Source organism: Leptodactylus fuscus, chromosome 4 (assembly GCF_031893055.1).
Source record: "Leptodactylus fuscus isolate aLepFus1 chromosome 4, aLepFus1.hap2, whole genome shotgun sequence".
NCBI lineage: Eukaryota > Metazoa > Chordata > Amphibia > Anura > Leptodactylidae > Leptodactylus > Leptodactylus fuscus.
In genome coordinates this window covers 38,818,049-38,835,235 of record NC_134268.1, presented here as the reverse complement: position 1 = coordinate 38,835,235, position 17,187 = coordinate 38,818,049, and the positions used below count along the sequence as shown (strand labels likewise).

General features: G+C 46.1%; 2 protein-coding genes across 2 annotated transcripts in view; one reads left to right on the top strand and one right to left on the bottom strand.

Moving 5' to 3' along the window:
• Positions 1 to 274: 274 nt before the first annotated feature.
• Positions 275 to 17,187, bottom strand: part of TMEM64 (transmembrane protein 64) — a 37,504-nt gene continuing 20,591 nt past the window's right edge. Inside the window, exons 2-3 of the mRNA XM_075270335.1 lie at positions 2,685 to 2,840; positions 275 to 826 (exon numbers count right to left, since the gene is read on the bottom strand). Coding sequence (XP_075126436.1) covers positions 641 to 826; positions 2,685 to 2,840 — 342 coding nt within the window. The 3' untranslated portion in view covers positions 275 to 640. The remainder of the gene's footprint in view (positions 827 to 2,684; positions 2,841 to 17,187) is intronic.
• LOC142201079 (uncharacterized) lies at positions 9,155 to 16,300 on the top strand. Its single transcript, XM_075271910.1, has 3 exons — positions 9,155 to 9,362; positions 10,442 to 11,085; positions 15,986 to 16,300. Exons 1-3 carry the CDS (start codon positions 9,155 to 9,157, stop codon positions 16,298 to 16,300), a joined length of 1,167 nt encoding a protein of 388 aa, XP_075128011.1.

Genomic DNA, 17,187 nt, shown 5'->3' with positions numbered 1-17,187 from the left:
GGGGATGAAGATGAAGACACACCCTGAATGCCCGCCCAGCGTGCACGTTAGGTAAGTAGAGCACATTCTTTTTTAGGTTATTATTTTAAAACGGGGGGGGGGGGGGGGGGGTAGTTTAATATAACTTTTACGGTGCCTGAATAGCCTTTTTAAAGGCTATGCACGCATATGTGGGGCTCTAGCAGCATGATTTTGCTGATAGAGCCCCTTTAATTTGACTGGAACTTTGATATACAGATTTCTGTAATAGTCTTCTAGGACTCAACCTGTATTTTAGGTGCGGTGATCTTCTAACAATACTATAAATGCAAAACAAAACATGAAATCACAAACATAATTTAGCATTTTATACCAGTTTTCTTCATTTTGTATGAAATAGCTATGTGCATTAATAAATAAATATGCCATGACGATTGTTCTTAAGAGTTGTGCAGGAAAAGTGCATTGTATATGCCATGGCACACACAGAATGTGAAGATCAAAGGATGCTGCCAACATGGAGATCCTGGTGGGCATCCTTGCAAAAGGAAAACCCGCTTAAGGTTCATTTGGAAAGTTCTGGAGGAGCCCAAGTCTTCCTTCAATGAAGGTAGTCATTGGAATCTTGGCAATAACAAAGGCTGCACGGCTTCAGCAAAAATCATACAATGTTGATCCCGCCCATTGAGAACAAGCTTCTTTTGCTGCAGAAAACAGAGCTGCCACCGTTGAGTTGACTGCCCTTCAGAGAGGTCTTCAGCTCCATCTCACAAGCCATGATTGCTGCGTTCAGCTCGACTTGGGCCCGGTGGACAACATAAAACATAAGCGCTATGCTTATTACAATCTGTGGATGAAGGGGAAAAAATAACATTAAAGAGACAGACAGAAAATAAAGCTTATTGGGTTCTTCAGGATACCCGGCACCCCCAGTGATCAGCTATTCTCAGCAGCCATAACCTCCCCAAAACAGAGGTGGAAGCCTAGCCATTCAAGTGGATGGGAAGTAAGCTGCAGTAACCTCACCCGGCCACTAAGCTGTGAATGGAACTTTGTTTCCAATTCCATTCTCTGTGTTCATTCCAGCACCTGCTAGGAACAGCTGATCAGTACGGGCGCTGGGTGTCAGACCCTCACCAATTGAATACGGATTAATTTCTGTAACCTCTTTTTAAACATACAGCAAACAATTTTAAGATTTCAACAAATAAAAAATGAAGCAACATTTGCAGTTTTTAATTTACAGATGCTATATAGACTATGCATCTCCATGGTAAGACGCCACATTCTGTTTATTGTAACCCTGGAGTCGTGAAGTCTCCTACTTTGTGTTGACATACATTCAGAAAGTAAAAGACAGACAGCAGGCAATATGGTCACAGGTAGAGATGAGCGAGTGCTGTTCGGATCAGCCGATCCGAACAGCACGCTCGCATAGAAATGAATGGACGTAGCCGGCACGCGGGGGGTTAAGCGGCCGGCCGCCGTCAAAGCAGAAGTACCAGGTGCATCCGTTCATTTGGCTGATCCCAACAGTACTCGCTCATCTCTAGTCACAGGGTCTGACTACATGGGGTATGTTTGTAGTCTGTTACCAGGGAGACACATAGCCTACATACGATTGGTTGGAGGAAATTTTTAATGACGACCAAAGATGCTTCATTTTATTTTTAGATTTATTAAGACAATTATAATTGGTTTGTGAAACTGAACATATAAAAGGGAATGTCTAAGCTAGATAGTATATTATAAAGTACCATGGTGAAAGAACGGTGTAACCTCTTAGGCCGGGTTCACACAATGTCTTTTGGCACGTACTGTGGCACGTAGACGCCGCGGGAGCTTTTGCAGGCCGTATACGCTCCCATTGTTTTCAATGGGAGCCGGTACTGTATACGCGGCGCTATTTTGCAGCAGCCGCAAAATCACGGCCACAAAATAGCGCCCCGTATACGGTACCGGCTCCCATTGTAAACAATGGGAGCGTATACAGCCCACAAAAGCTCCCGCGGCGTCTACGTGTCACATTACGTGCCAAAAGACATCGTGTGAACCCGGCCTTAGAGATGTCGATGACATGTTCCTTTGCAGAGGTTTCGGTGTACTTCCAGGTGCTTGTACTTCCTTACATTTCAAAGTGTATATGAATGAATGTTTCTGACATTAAATTTAGCTTTTCGTCATGACAAAGATTTGCTTTTTTTTATTTTTCTTGTCCCCTTTCCTTTTGCTTTCTTCCACCCCACAGGTTCCCGTGTCGACCATTTGAGAGGACATCTCCATAGGCCTATTTTTGAGAGGACGGTCCTAGCACTGCATTGTCCTGCTTTTTAGTGTTCTTTAGGTCGTACGCCTGTATTGTAACTTGTGCCATGCCCTCCATTTATTAGTACCCTTTGTGAAAGGTTATCAATGATTTCAATTACTTTAATAGAAACATATCCACTAAAAACGGGCAAAAGTCTTGGCATCTCTGGTTGGGACGTCTCCGAAAACGTGAAAATTCACAAGGTAATATACCCAATTAATCGTGATTTAGGTCATAATCGCCCAATTCTAGCATTTGGCAATCAGCCTCATGGGGTTTTTTGCCTCCCTCTGAGTCACTGAAGGGGACTGTAGGGTTATAGGTCTTCATGAACCCTGATGTGTATTCATCCAACCTCATCTACTATGCTGCTATGTAATATGGAGGCTTATGTTACCTGTAAGCTGAATATGAAGTATCCACTAACGCTTTGTTCCGCAATGACATCCTCCATGGTACGCAACGTTGTTCCCAAGTAGGAATTCAATAGCTGGGTTGGGAATAGGCCAACTGAAGAAGCCGCAAGGTAGTTGGGTAATGAGAGATCTGTAATCTAGAAGAGAAACATTAGTGAAAAAAAAATAAGAAAAACAAAAATAGATCAATCTGCTGATTCAGATTATCTCAGACTATATAGAAATTCTGCAAAAACACACTATTTTGGATGCTCAAAGCAACCAAGTCATCAAACCTGATACGGCAAAAGTCAATATAGGACTGGCTGGCCGATAAGGGTCAGCGCCGATACTTTTCTTAGGACTTGCTCCAATGGCTGATTTTTCAGGTTGCAAAAAAATCAAATGCAAATTTAAAAAGAAAATCTCCATTAGAATCTGAAGCCTGAAGCGAAGACGCAGCAAGTGATCGCTACCCCCTAAGAAATGTACAGGCTGCATTTTCCATAAGGTTAGAATAAGGTAGGCTAGCCCAAATCTTATTCTTTACACCAACTTACAAAATGATCTGACAAATGCTGGGATCAGGCACTTCCCCAATCCTGTGGATAGTACATGAAGGTCATTAGTAGGAAAATCCCTTTAAATAGGGTTCCCATATAAAGAAGACTTGTACGGGTGTGTAGCAGACACTCCTCTATCCTTGTGTATGGATAGCCTCAGTCTCTATGTAAGTACAGACAGGATGGCGCACTCTCCGCTTTTCTTGCACGGAAATAAATTAGATAAATTATCTAATCAAAAATTTGATGACAAGGTAATTTTATTTTATTTTTTGGGCACTGTGCGACAACACTTCATGTTTGTCATTTGTTTGTAGTGTCACTGTAGTATCACCCTGTAAGCAGCTCTCAGAGGTTGACATCTCAGCAACCCCATTGTGATGACTGAGATCCTGCTTTTATAAGATGCTGTTTGCATGTCGAGCAATTCAATGCAGCAGTCTGCGGCGGAAGACAGTGCGAAATGTAATTACAGAAAAAACACACGCACGACAGAAAACTATGTGGCGCTGCTGGTAACCGCGTAATTGACATCATTAGAAAAAAAAAAAATATTCAGAGCAAAACAAACTTATTGCATTACCATGAATTGTCTTAACCTTATTAGTGGAGGCAAAAACATTAAAAAAATAAATAAAAATAGAAGTAGTCGAAATTCTGCTACCGGGTACTGCGTACAGGCCCTAAGTGAACAATTATTAAGAGATGGATACTTTAGATTCCCATCTCCCAACAAGTACCAAAGTTGCTGAGACTTTAATATAACCTAATGAATGTATTTTCCTATACAAGTATTAAGTACTTTTTGCATTAAGCCAGCGTGTGAGCAGCTCTCCCAGGATGACTTGTCAGTACATCCAATTCAGCATGGAGAGGAGATCACAATGACCAGTGATACAGGGAAAGAAATAACACTATCACCGCACCCCCATCTGTACAGTCTCTCCCTCTCCTTCTGTCTCTACCCCCTTCCCTCATAGATTGTAAGCCCTCGCGGCCAGGGCCCTCTACCCCACTGTGCCAGTCGGTCATTGTTAGCATTATATCTACCTGTATATTCTGTGTATTGTATGTAACCCCCAAATGTAAAGCACCATGGAATTAATGGCGCTATATAAATAAATAATAATAATAATAAGAAGAAATGCGTAGCAAGCTTTTTCACAACATTACTACACATATCTATATATATATAGATTATATATCTATACATAGATACACACACACTATAGATGCCCATCGTTTAGCCAACAGCTTTCCCCAAGCCCTTCATAAATATGTATGCTTAGTTCAGGAACGGTAGCTGCCCAAGATGTGTATGTTAAAAACCCAATTGCCTGATTCTTCTGTCCATCAAGTTCTGCCTTCCAAGGACAGTCGAGGGGCCACAATATACAGTAGGGAGGAATTTTATTAAGACTGGCGTTCTGTATGCCAGTCTTAATTTATCCAACTACACCTGGATTTTTTTTTCCTATATGTAGATTGTGAGCAAACAAGGGGAGAACATACAAACTCCTTGCAGATGTTGTCCTTGACAGGATTCAAACCCAGGACTCCATCATTGCAAGGCTGCAGTGCTAACCACTGAGCCACCGTGTTGCCCCAACTACACCTGAATTATTGAAAAGTTACAGTCCCATGAACCAGAATGCTCACAGTGTCCATCACCACAAAAAGGGGCACATAGTGGAAGGGGAATCGGACTCTTAAACCCTTGCCTCTGGTTTATTCTCCAGCTCCTAATAGCCAAATGACAATATGTATGTAGCCCTTTTTGGCTACCAGGTGGGCATATGCACACACTGACTGATGACAGATCCATTTTAACATGGAAAACTTTGCAGAATATGAACTGCATTCGATGGACTGATATGAATCACTCCATTGCCAGGAAATTGTAGACACAGGATTATGTAATATGCAAATAATTTACTCAATAGTCGATTATATCATCACTTGTGTGAATAATCCAAAAAGTCATTTCCCAGGATTGGATATGATCAGTGTGGAGCGATAATACCATCCATCACGGGGGACACAGCAGCACATGCCAGAGGCGATATTCTTAATCACCAGCGCCTGGCATCAAAAAGATGAATGGAAGTGCCAAGGCTGACGGACTGGCATCTGTTACTTTACACCCCCTACCGAGAGCGGGTGATGCATGCCCAGATTTGCTCTTAGGTTATAGTCATGTACATGTGAACGACGACTATCAATCATGAATCATGGCTTTAACTTTATCTCCAAGACGAAATTATACTTTAATAATTCAGGATATGATTAAGAAAGTTACTCAAGGCTTTTTCCTGCAGATACACTGAACATAGTAATAGGCCCCAATGCACAAGAAAAAAAGAGAAAGAAGCCAAAAGAGGGTCTTCTAATAAATTTGTCAGGCACATGTCCTGTACAGAGAACTGTAGGAGGAAGAATCTAGTACAGGCCGGACTAAAAGGCAAGCCTTAAGAGGGAGGCCTGCATGACAGGGCTGTGCAGGAGGGAGGGAGAAGGGAGGACAACATTGGGTTAAATTGGGCCGTTAGTCAGCTCGTGGGAAGGGGAGGGGTTAAAACTGAGGGAAAGGGGGGGGGAGGGGGGGGTTTTATAAGGAAAAGGCGCGAACTTTTGCGCCAGTCTGGAGGTGAGCAGTGAACAAGCCAGACAGTGACAGTCATCTTGCGTCCCTGTCACTGTTTTTCTTACCTCATTCAGATGGCCAGTGTGGAGGAGATGATGGTACTATTCCGTTATCGGGCCAGCAGCAGCGCAGTTCAGCAGCAGCTTTCGGGACAGCAGTTCAGCAGCGGGAATTACAATGACATCCGAGGACTGCTGGCCCGATGCTTGTGCCCAGTAACCAGTACATCGATGACCCCCCTCCCCCATCCTTCTCCTCCTGCCAGTGCTGCCCCCCAGCTCTCCTTACATCTTCCCCGTACCCTCTCCCCGCCACACGACTAGGCCTCACCTCAGCGCTAGTACCGAGACCGAAAGGAAAGACACCGGGGCTCAATCCAGGCCCTGACAAGAAACACGCCGACTATAGGAACGGTGAGCTACAGCGAGCCGGAGGGACAAACTTTCTGCAGCGTCCGGCGGCTATCTAGTAGCATTCATTGCTCAAGATTTACGGTGAGGCCTATTACAGGGAGAGGGTACGGGGCAGATGTAAGAAGAGCTGGGGGGCAGCACTGGAAGGAAGAGGAGGATGAGGGCATCGATCGATGTACTGCCTACTACACACAAGCACGGCCTCTATCATCGGGCCAGCATCGGCTTAGTCATGTGGCGGGGAGAGGGTACGGGGTAGATGTAAGGAGAGCTGGGGGGCAGCACTGGAAGGAGGAGGAGATGGAGGGGGGGGTCATTGATGTACTGGCTACTGGGCACAAGCATCGGGCCAGCAGTCCTCGGATGTCATTGTAATTCCCGCTGCTGAACTGAACTGCTGTCCCGAAAGCTGGTGCTGAAATGCGCTGCTGCTGGCCCGATAACGGAATAGTACCGAGATGATTGCCCGGATCAGGGCTGAAGTAGCTTCCCGAGGGCCTAATTGGCTTGAGCAGCAGTTTCCAGCTATACTGCGTGGGGCGGAGGAGGCGGCCAGCCGCCCCTCCTCATCGGGCAGACAGCAGCGGCGGACTCGTCCTCCGGCTCGCCTTAGCCCTGAACACACGCCCCGGGCCCAGCGCCGCCTTAGGAGCCCCTCCAGGGACCCTCCGGCTCGTGGGAGCGCTCGGCACGCTGCTGAGCGTCCTTCCAGAGCGGGGAGGAATCCGCGAGTGCCGCGGGGCCTGCAACAGGGGAGGAGAGTCCCTCCTCCCCCTTCTGTGGACGTCCTGGATGCCGGAGAGGGGGCGGTGCACGGCCGCTCGGCTTCTGTGAGAGCCCGGCGCGACGATGAGGAGATGGATGCCGGTGCGGCCTTACCTTTCTGCTCTGCGGGGCCAGCGCCCGGAAGGAACGAGGGAGCGGCGATGTTGCCGTGTCCGGATGGCGCCTGCGGCCTAGTCGGGACCTCGAGGCGGGACTCCGTTGGACAAGATGGCAGTCGTCTCCAGAGGCCTCCCAGCTCAGGAAGAGTGACTCCTCTACAGCAGGCTCCGGATGCATCGGTTGCTGGGAACACAGCGCCCAGGCAACCAGGTGAGGAGACAGCTTTTATTTCTGGGCCCCTGTTAGCTGTCCCTGGGGGTGGGGGAGTGTGGGAGACCCCTGGGGGGTTTGGCAGGGGGATGGATAGTTTTATGGGGGCATTGGCAGATGTGGTTAGGGGTTTAGGAAGGGGGGTTGGGGCGGTTCCGTCCCCGGTATCCGCATGGGGTGCTAGTAGTGTGGAGGTAGCGTCAGCGGGGGAGGCGTCGTCGTCGGCGGTGTCTGTGTCGGTTCAAACACAGGGAGAGGATAAGAATGATGGGCCGCGTCTTGATGACGCGGCAAAAGGGGAGGTTTATGTTTGTTTTGAGGGCCCGTTAGGGGCTCATCTTAAACAAGAGGTTAGGGAAAAAATTTGGAAAGGGGAGTATGTCGATATTTTTTCTCTGTTACCGTTGGAGCGTTTTTTTGTTTTTTTTTTGTAACTCAAACTTTATTGAAATTTTTTTTTTTTTTTATACAATAAGAAAAGAAAAAACAATTACAAGGTACAGGGCGAACACCCGCCCTGCGAACAGAAAAAGCACACAGTGCAACACAAAATACAATCATAGAAGAAGAAAAAAAAAAAAAAAAAAAAAAAAAAAAATTAAAGACAAAGAAAACAACATAGAAAAAAGGGAAAAAAAGGGGGGGGGGGAGGAGGAGGGAGGGGGTTAGTGGGACAGATGGGTGGGGGAGAGGACTAAATGTGGGGGGTGAAAGGGTAGGTAGGGGTGAGTGTGAGCAGTCAGGAAACCAGTGAGAGCGCTCGTCAGGTCATCCATACCACAGCCAGTTGGGAAGGACTCGGGAGGAACCACTGGTCAAATACCTGAGACGAACAACAAGAGCATCAATCAGAGGAGGGGTCAGAACCCAGAAGCGTCCGGTACTCTGCAGACTGTTGAAACCTGAACCAGTAGAACCAGGTTTTGATGTACGCCTCAGTCGTGCCATGCAGGAAAGACGTGAGATTTTCCATGCGCATTATCTCGTTGACCTTCGGGAGCGTTTTAACCTTGACCGTGCGCGGAAGGAGGAGAAGAAGGAGGAGGAGGAGAGGAGGCGTTATAGACTGATTCCGCGTACTTTTTCAAATTGGTTACAGGCGTTTGCCATTTTGGCAAGTGTGATAGGAGAGAAGGCGCCCGAAAATTGTTCGGCGCTTTTCTGTTATCTTGACGCCATAGGGGAATCTTATCGAGTGTACGGGGGCCAGGCTTGGCTCCGGTACGACGAACAATTTAGACAGAGAAAGGCGGTTCGGCCCAGCATACGTTGGGACCATAAGGATATGGCCTTGTGGCTTCGTCTGATGGCGCAGGCGAAGGCAGGACAGCCCTTTCAAGGGGGGACCGGGGGCTCGGATGCTTCCGGGCGCTCGGTCGCTGCCCAGAAGGGATTGTGCTTCTCCTTTAATGAAGGATCGTGCAAATTTGGATCAAAATGCAAATTTAAGCACGAGTGCTCAGGTTGTGGGGGTAGTCATGGAGCCAACAAGTGTTTTAAGGGGAAGCAAAAGTCAGGGGATTCAGTTGGAAAAGGGGGTGACTCCGGTTCGGCTGGAAAGGATGCAGCCGCATCTAGATAATTATCCGAACCGGGCGGCAGCGCGATTGTTAGAAGACGGTTTTCGGTGGGGTTTTAAGATACCTAGTTCGAATGTTGGGGGGGGGGGGGGGGGGGTTGGAAAAAATCTGAGTTCTGCTAGGGCGCATCCGGAGGTGGTTACGGAGAAATTGAGAAAGGAAGTGGAGTTGGGGAGGATGGCGGGTCCTTTTTTGGAGCCGCCTTTGGCGGAGCTAAAGGTGTCTCCGTTGGGGGTGGTTCCAAAGAAGGAACCGAATAAGTTCAGGATGATACACCACCTTTCGTTTCCGGAGGGTTCGTCGGTTAATGAGGGGATTGATCCCGAGTTATGCTCGGTGGTGTACACGTCCTTTGATGCGGCGATTGAGTGGGTGCGGCATTATGGTAAGGGGGCGCTGTTGGCCAAGACGGACGTGGAGGCGGCGTTTCGTTTATTGCCGGTACACCCAGATAGTTTAGCATTGTTGGGTTGTTTTTGGGAGGGGGCTTTTTATGTCGATCGTTGTCTTCCAATGGGCTGTTCTTTGTCATGTTCGTATTTTGAGTGTTTCAGTTCATTCATTGAGTGGGTGGTGAGAGATCTTTCGGGCTGTTCATCTATTATACATTATTTAGATGATTTTTTGTGTATCGGTCCGGCGGATTCTTCAGTGTGTTCTTTATTGTTGCACACGATGGAGAGGGTTGCGAAGGAGTTTGGGGTGCCACTCGCGGTGGATAAGACAGAAGGTCCAGTTACGGTGATTAGTTTTTTGGGTTTAACTATCGACACGTTGGCCATGGAATGTCGTCTTCCTGAGGATAAGTTGATTGACCTCAGGTTGACGGTTAATAGGGCATGTCGGCTAAAAAAGCTGCAGCTCAGAGAGCTGCAGTCTCTTTTAGGCAAATTGAACTTTGCGTGCAGGGTTATGCCAATGGGGAGGGTCTTTGCCCGTCGCTTGGCGGCCGCTACGGCAGGTGTATCGGTGCCGACGCATTACATTAGGTTAGGTAGGGAATTGAGGGGGGATTTGAGGGTCTGGGACTCGTTTCTTGAGAATTATAATGGGAGGTCGTTGTGGATGAGTGCGGTGGTTGAGGCATATGATTGCGAGCTGTATACCGATGCTGCAGGAAGTGGGGGCTTTGGGGCTTATTATCGGGGAAGTTGGTGTGTGGGTTCCTGGCCGGCGGAGTGGATTGAGGGAGGGTTGGTTCGCAATTTAGCCCTTTTAGAATTATTTCCTATCCTGGTAGCGGTGGTGGTATGGGGTGATCTTTTCAAAAACAGGCGGGTCCGTTTCAACTGCGATAATTTGGGGGTGGTGATGGCTATTAACAAATTGTCTGCTTCTTCCCCTCCAGTGGTGCGTGTGTTGCAAAGGCTAGTATTGGAGTGTTTGTCTTTGAACGCATGTGTTGTGGCAAAACACCTACCGGGAGTGCAGAATGATATAGCGGATTCACTCTCTCGTTCGCAGTGGGACCGTTTTCGATCACTGGCTCCAGAGGCGGAAGCAGTGGGGAGGCCGTGGCCGGAGGAATTGTGGAAGCTGCCGCTCGAGCAGTAGACGGTTTGGTCAGGTCTTCTTTGGTGCAGGGAACTTGGTTGTCTTACGAATCGGCTTGGGGGCTTTGGGAGGGTTGGCTGCGGTTTTTGGGTGAGGGTTGGGAGGATGCAGAGATGGCGCTAATGTTGTGGGTGGGACATTGTCATGAGTTGGGTTGGTCGGTGTCGCGTATGAATAGATTTATGGCGGGCATGGCATTTGGTTTTAGGAGCAGGGGCGTGAGGGATATTACGAAGAGTTTTTTGGTGCGCCAGGCCATTAAGGGGTGGCGCAGGAGTGGGGGGGTGGCGGACACGCGTAGGCCGGTTTCGTTTCAGTTATTGTGTCAATTGGGGGTTAGTTTGGACGGGGTTTGTAGTTCCGGGTTGGAGATAACACTTTTCCGGGCAGCTTTTTCGCTGGCTTTTTTCGGAGCGTTGCGTATTGGGGAATTGGTCAGTAGTTCAAAGAATAAGCCGGGGGGGTTGTTGTTTGAAGATGTGGATATATATGGGGACAGGGTGGAGTTTCGAATCCGACGTTGTAAAACAGACCAGGTTGGAAAGGGGAAGGTGGTTAACCGGTTAAGGACCAGGCCCAGAAGTACATTAAGGACCGGGCCTCTTTTTTCAAAACTGACATGTGTCACTTTAAATGGCAATAACTTTGAGACTCTTTAACTTACACAAGTGATTTTGAAATTGTTTTTTCGTAACACATTATACTTCATGTTAGTGGTAAACACTAATCAATATTTTTGTATTTATTTATAAAAAAACTAGCAAATTTGATGGAAATTTGGAAAAAATTGCAATTTTCAAAATGTGAAATTCTCTGCTTTTCAGGCAGATAGTCATACCATCCAAATACATGAATAAATATTATCTCCCATATCTCTGCTTTATATCGGCATCATCTTTTGATCGTCTTTTAATTCATTTTGGATGTTACAAGGCTTACAAGTGTAACAGCAATTTTCCAGATTTACAAGAAAATTCCTCAAACTAATTTTTTAGGGACCACTTCAGTTCTGAAAGGAATTATAAAGGCCTATATAATAGAAACCCCCATAAATCACCCCATTTTCAAAACTACACCCCTCAAATTATTCAAAACAGCATTTGGGATGTTTGTTAACCCTTTAAGCATTTCATAAGAATAAAAATAATATGGAGGTCAAATTTAGACATTTCATTTTTTTTCACTAATACATTCATTTAGACCTAAAATTAACACATTCACAAAGGGTTAAAGGAGAAAATGCATCTCACATTTTGTTATGCAATTTCTCCCGTGCACAGAAATACCCCACATGTGGGTGTAAACTGATTTTTGGGCACACGGCAGTGCACGAAAGGGAAGGAGTGACACTGGGTGTTTGAACAGCATATTTTGCTGGAATAATTTTCAGGCACCATGTCACATTTGCAGAGCCCTTAGCGTACCAAAACAATGGAAACCCCCCAAAAGTGACCCCATTTTAGAATCTACACCCCTCACGGAATTCATCAAGGGGTATAGTGAGCATTTAGACCGTACAGTTGTTTCACAGATTTTACTAACGTTGGAATGTGTAAAAGAAAAATTACTAAAATGTCACTTTATCCCCAAAGTTTTCATTTTCACAAGGGGTTAAAGGAGTAAAAGCCCCCCAAAGTTTGTTAAACAATTTATCCTGAACACGGCAATACCCCATATGTGGCCATAATCTGCTGTATGGGAACATGGCGGGGCTCAGAATGGAAGGAGCGCTATTTTGCTTTTGGATGGCAGATTTTGCTGGAATAATTTTTAGGTGCCATGTCGCATTTGCAGAGTCCCTACAGTACCAATACAGTGGAAACCCCCTAAAAGTGACCCCATTTTGGAAACTACACCCCCCACAAAACATATCAAAGGGTAGAGTGAGCATTTTGACCCTACAGCTGTTTCACAGATTTTATTAACATTGGGACATGAAAATGAAAATTTACTTTTTTTCCAACAAACTGTCAATTTAGCCCCAAATTTTTCATTTTCACAAGAGGATAAAGGAAAAAAAGCTCCCTAAAGTTCGTTACACAATTTCTCCTGAACACAGAAATGCCCCATATGTGGTAATAATCTACTGTATGGGAACATGGCGGGGCTCAGAATGGAAAGAGCGCTATTTGGCTTTTGAAGGGCAGATTCTGCTGGAATATTTTTCAGGTGCCATGTCGCATTTGCAGAGCCCCTAGTGTACCAATAAAGTGGAAACCCCCTAAAAGTGACCCCATTTTGGAAACTACACCGCTCATAGAATTTATCTAGGGGTTTGGTGAGCATTTTGGCCTCACAGCTGATTCACAGATTTTATTAACAATGGGACGTAAAAATGAAAAATTACTTTTTTTTCCAATTAATCGTCCATTTAGCGCCATATTTTTAATTTTGCAAGTAGCTGAAGAATTAAAAGCCCCCCAGAGTTTGTTACACAATTTCTTCTTAACACGGCAATACCCCATATGTGGCCATAATCTGCTGTATGGGTATACGGTGGGGCTCAGAATGGAAAGAGCGTTATTTGGCTTTTAGAAAGCAGATGTGGCTGGAATAGTTCTCAGGTGCCATGTCGCATTAGCTGAGCCCCTAAAGTATCAATACAATGGAAACCCCCCATTGTGACCCCATTTTAGAAACTACACAGGTGACAGTAAACTGGAATTCACCAAGAAGTGACCCCATTTTGTAGGGACAATTTTAGGGCCTCTGCAAATGTGATGTGGTGTCCAAAAACAAAGAATATAAATCTGCACTCCAAAAGCACATATCGCTCCTTCACATCTGCGCCCTGCTGGGTACCCAAATAGCGGTGTATGCCCACATGTATGACACTGGTGTACCCCGGATAACGGACTTAATGCCATATGTGGGTATAAATGGCTGTTTGGGCACAGCCGGGCACAGAAGGGAAGGAGCGCTATTTTGGTTTTTGGAGCACAATTTGGTTTTAGGACACCATGCCACTTTTGCAAAGCCCCTGAATTGCCAATAAAGTGGAATCCGCAGACATGTCACCCCATTTTGGACACTAGCCCACTCATGGGATTTATCAAGTGGTGTAGCGAGCATTTTTAACCCCTGAGTGTTGCATTTATTTAGTTTCCAGAAATGAAATCACAGCTGATAATGAGAAGTTAAAAATGAAAAATTTCCAGAGATTCGCCATTTTAGTGCCCGATATGTTGTGCCCAACTTATGTCAGCAGAGACACTCCAAAAACTGGTAAGCGGGTATCCTGGGCACAACAGCTTTTAGAGCGTTCATCTCTGATACAAGGCGGGCACAACATATTACACACTGAAATGACGTATTCCTGGAAAAATGGTCATTTTCACCTTTCACAATCAGCTTCGTATTCATTTATGGATAATAAGTTATAGCAACACTTGGGGGTTAAAAATGCTCTCTGTACCCCTGGAGAAATCCTTCAGGGGTGTAGTTTCCAAAATAAGGTCTCATATCAGGGGATTCCACTTTACTGGCGTTTCAGATCTACAAAAGTGTCATGGCATCCAAAAACCAAACCGTCTGTGCTCCAAAAACCCAATAACCCTTCTTCCCTTTTGCGTCCAGCTGTGCCCTAATATCAGTTTATACTCACATATGACATTACGTCCGATATAACGGGTACACCAGTGTCATACATGTGGCATAAACTGCAGTTTGGGCGCACAGCAGGGCGCAGAAGCGAAGGAGCGCGATGCGGCTTTTGGAGTACAGATTTTGATGTTTGGTATCTGGATGCCATGTCATGTTTGTAGAGCCTGTAAGGTACCAGAAAAGTGGATTCCCCAAAGGAGTGACCCCATTTTGAAAACTGCACCCCTCAAAGAATTTATCAGGGGGTGTAGTGAGTATTAGTATCCGGACGTGACTGCACAGCGGATGGCGAAGAGGGAATATATAAGCTGTGCGGAGAACATTGCAGACACCAAATTCCCTACTATGTCCCAGTAGCTCCTATGATTGGGGGAGTCACTCTGGGGGTCACTTTGGGGGTCACTTCTGGTGTTTTTTCGCTCATAAGCTGTAAATCTGAGGTGTCCCCTGATATTCGCTCGCACAGCTTATATATTCCCTATCTGCCGCAGCCAGTTGTGTTCTAATAATTTGGCGATTTTTGGGGGTTTTTGCCTTGACATTGCTAGATGCTATATTTTCTTTATTTTTCTGGTGACATGGCCATATAAGGGCTTGTTGTTTGCAGGATGAGATGCATTTTGTAATGGCACCATCTTTGGGTGCCTACAACTTACTGATTACATTTTATTAACTCTTTCTTGCTGGATTAAAAAAAAAAAAAAAATCAATCCTGCATTGAGTTTTACATTTTAAATTTTTCGCCATGCAGCGTACAGCATAAGTAACATGTGTCCTTTATTCTGCGGGTCGGTACGGTTACGGTGATACCTCATTTATGTTATTTTTTTATGCGATACTAAGTCTGCAGAACAAAAACACATTTGGGGACATAAATCAGTGATTTTTGCATCGCCATCTTCTGAGAGGCGTAACATTTTTATTTTTCGGTTGACAGTGTTGGTTGAGGGCTTATTTTTTGCGGGAAAATGTGCGCTTTTTATTGGCACTGTTGTGGGGTGAATATGACTTTTTGATCACTTTTTATAGCATATTTTGTAGGATGAGATGGCAAAAAATCATTATTTCCGGCGAGTTTTTTCCGTTTTTTTTTTCCGACGTTCACCGTGTACATTAAATATTATTTCAGTTTTATTGTACAGGTTGTTACGGACGCGGCGGTACCAAATATGCATTGCTTTTTTTAATTTTTAGTGCTTTTTTTTATATAATTCATTTTGTATAGAAAAAAGGGATTTTTGGACTTTAGAACTTTATTACTTTTTTCATACACTTTATTTTTTTTTTTTTTAACTTTTTTTTAACTTTTTCATGTGTCCCTTTAGGACACTTCAATCAGTTGATGCTTTGATGAAAGCATCAGCTGATTCTACACAGTAGCAGACAGAACACGAGCAGGACATGAACCTGCTCGTGTCCTGTAAGCTGCAGAGGAAGTGAGACACATCGCTCACTTCCTCCACCGCCTGGCAGGATCACCAGGTATGTGGGGGCTCCGGTAGTCTGGGGTCACTGGCCAGACCCCAGACTACCTTCTACTGACATCGGCACCCCCCGATCTCGCCGCGGGGGGTGCCGATCTGGTTAACCTGTCGGCGGATCCCTTTCGATCGCGCCGCGATGTTTGGCGGCGCGATCGAAAGGGTTAACACGTCCAGTCGGACTCAGTTCCGACTGGACGTTATGGAGGAAGGGGTTAGGTGTTAGTAACACCTAACCCCTGTCCCCCCCGCACCCCTCCCCCCGCCAGAAAGGTACCTAAAGGCCGGACGTATTTCGGCAATAGTCCGGTCTTTAGGTACCAGCACATGAGGCCGTAAATTTACGTACGGCGGTCCTCATGTGGTTAAGTTATATGGGGTCCCGGGCTGTAGGATGTGCCCGGTGCTCTGCCTGGGGGAATATGTTGCAGGTAGGGGTGGGGGTTTAGGCCCTCTTTTAGTTCATGCGGATGGATCTTATTTGTCCCGTTTTCAATTCGTGCGGGTTTTTCGTTTCTGTTTGAGGTCGATAGGTTTGCAGGAGTCAGACTATAGTGGTCATTCTTTCAGGATCGGGGCGGCGACGGAGGCGGCGAGGCGGGGTCTTGGGGATGATGTGGTAAAACGCATTGGTAGATGGGAGTCCCGGCGTTTTCAATTGTATGTTCGTCCCCATTTGTTGTAAAGTTTAGAATTTTAAAGATTGGCTGGCGGAGGTTTGTTAATTTTCTTTAATTTTCTGTTTATTTCCTTAGGTGCGGAGTCTTGTCTCATTTGGCTGATGGGGCACTCGTACGTGTTTTGGGGAGCTTTCAGGGCGGAGGTGCGTCCGGAAGGGAGACAATTGGGTTTGGCGCGCGACCGGGCCTCGGTTCGTTGGTTGGGCCTCAGAGGTATGGTTTGGAGGCAATTATTACCGGAGTTTACTCGTTTTGTAAGGCTTGATAGGTCGCCGGATATTTTAGTTTTACATCTTGGGGGTAACGACTTGGGGGTTCGTCCCTTTCGGGAATTGATAACAGATATTAAACATGATTGTCTGCGCATTTGGTCTCTATGTCCGGGTATAATAACCGTGTGGTCAGATATTGTACCTAGGAAATTTTGGAGAGATGCTCGTTCTGTAGAGCGTCTCAACAAGGCCCGTATAAAAGTCAACAGGGCGATTGGGCGTTTCATGGCTAGAAATGGTCAAGTGGTTGTGAGACATTTGGAATTAGAAAAGGGTGAAGGTGCTTTTTGGCGGAGAGATGGCGTACATTTGAACGCTGTAGGTACGGATTTGTGGGCGCTGGATCTGCAGAGCGGTGTTGAGACTGCTCTACAGTTGTGGCGGGACGCTCGCAGGTGAGGTATCACCAGGCGATCGTCATGGCGGGGGGGTCCTCGAAGTTGGAGGAAATTGGTGGTGGGGAGGGCCCCTGTGGGAGGGGCTGGACTCCTCAGGACATGGAGGATTTGGGGATTTTGGGGTCTGCGGTTAAAGAAGCAAATTGAGCACCAAGGTACATTAACAATCTGCTGTCCCCGAGCTTTTACAGCGGCTGGGGGCAATTGTCCTGGTGCCAAGCG

Coding starts and splice junctions, on each gene's coding strand:
- LOC142201079 (XM_075271910.1), top strand. CDS start 9,155: ATGGCGGGTCCTTTTTTGGAGCCGCCTTTGGCGGAGCTAAAGGTGTCT. Junction 9,363..10,441: donor TGAGTGGGTGCGGCATTATG/GTAAGGGGGCGC, acceptor TCTCGTTCGCAG/TGGGACCGTTTTCGATCACT. Junction 11,086..15,985: donor AGGTTGGAAAGGGGAAGGTG/GTTAACCGGTTA, acceptor CATGTGGTTAAG/TTATATGGGGTCCCGGGCTG.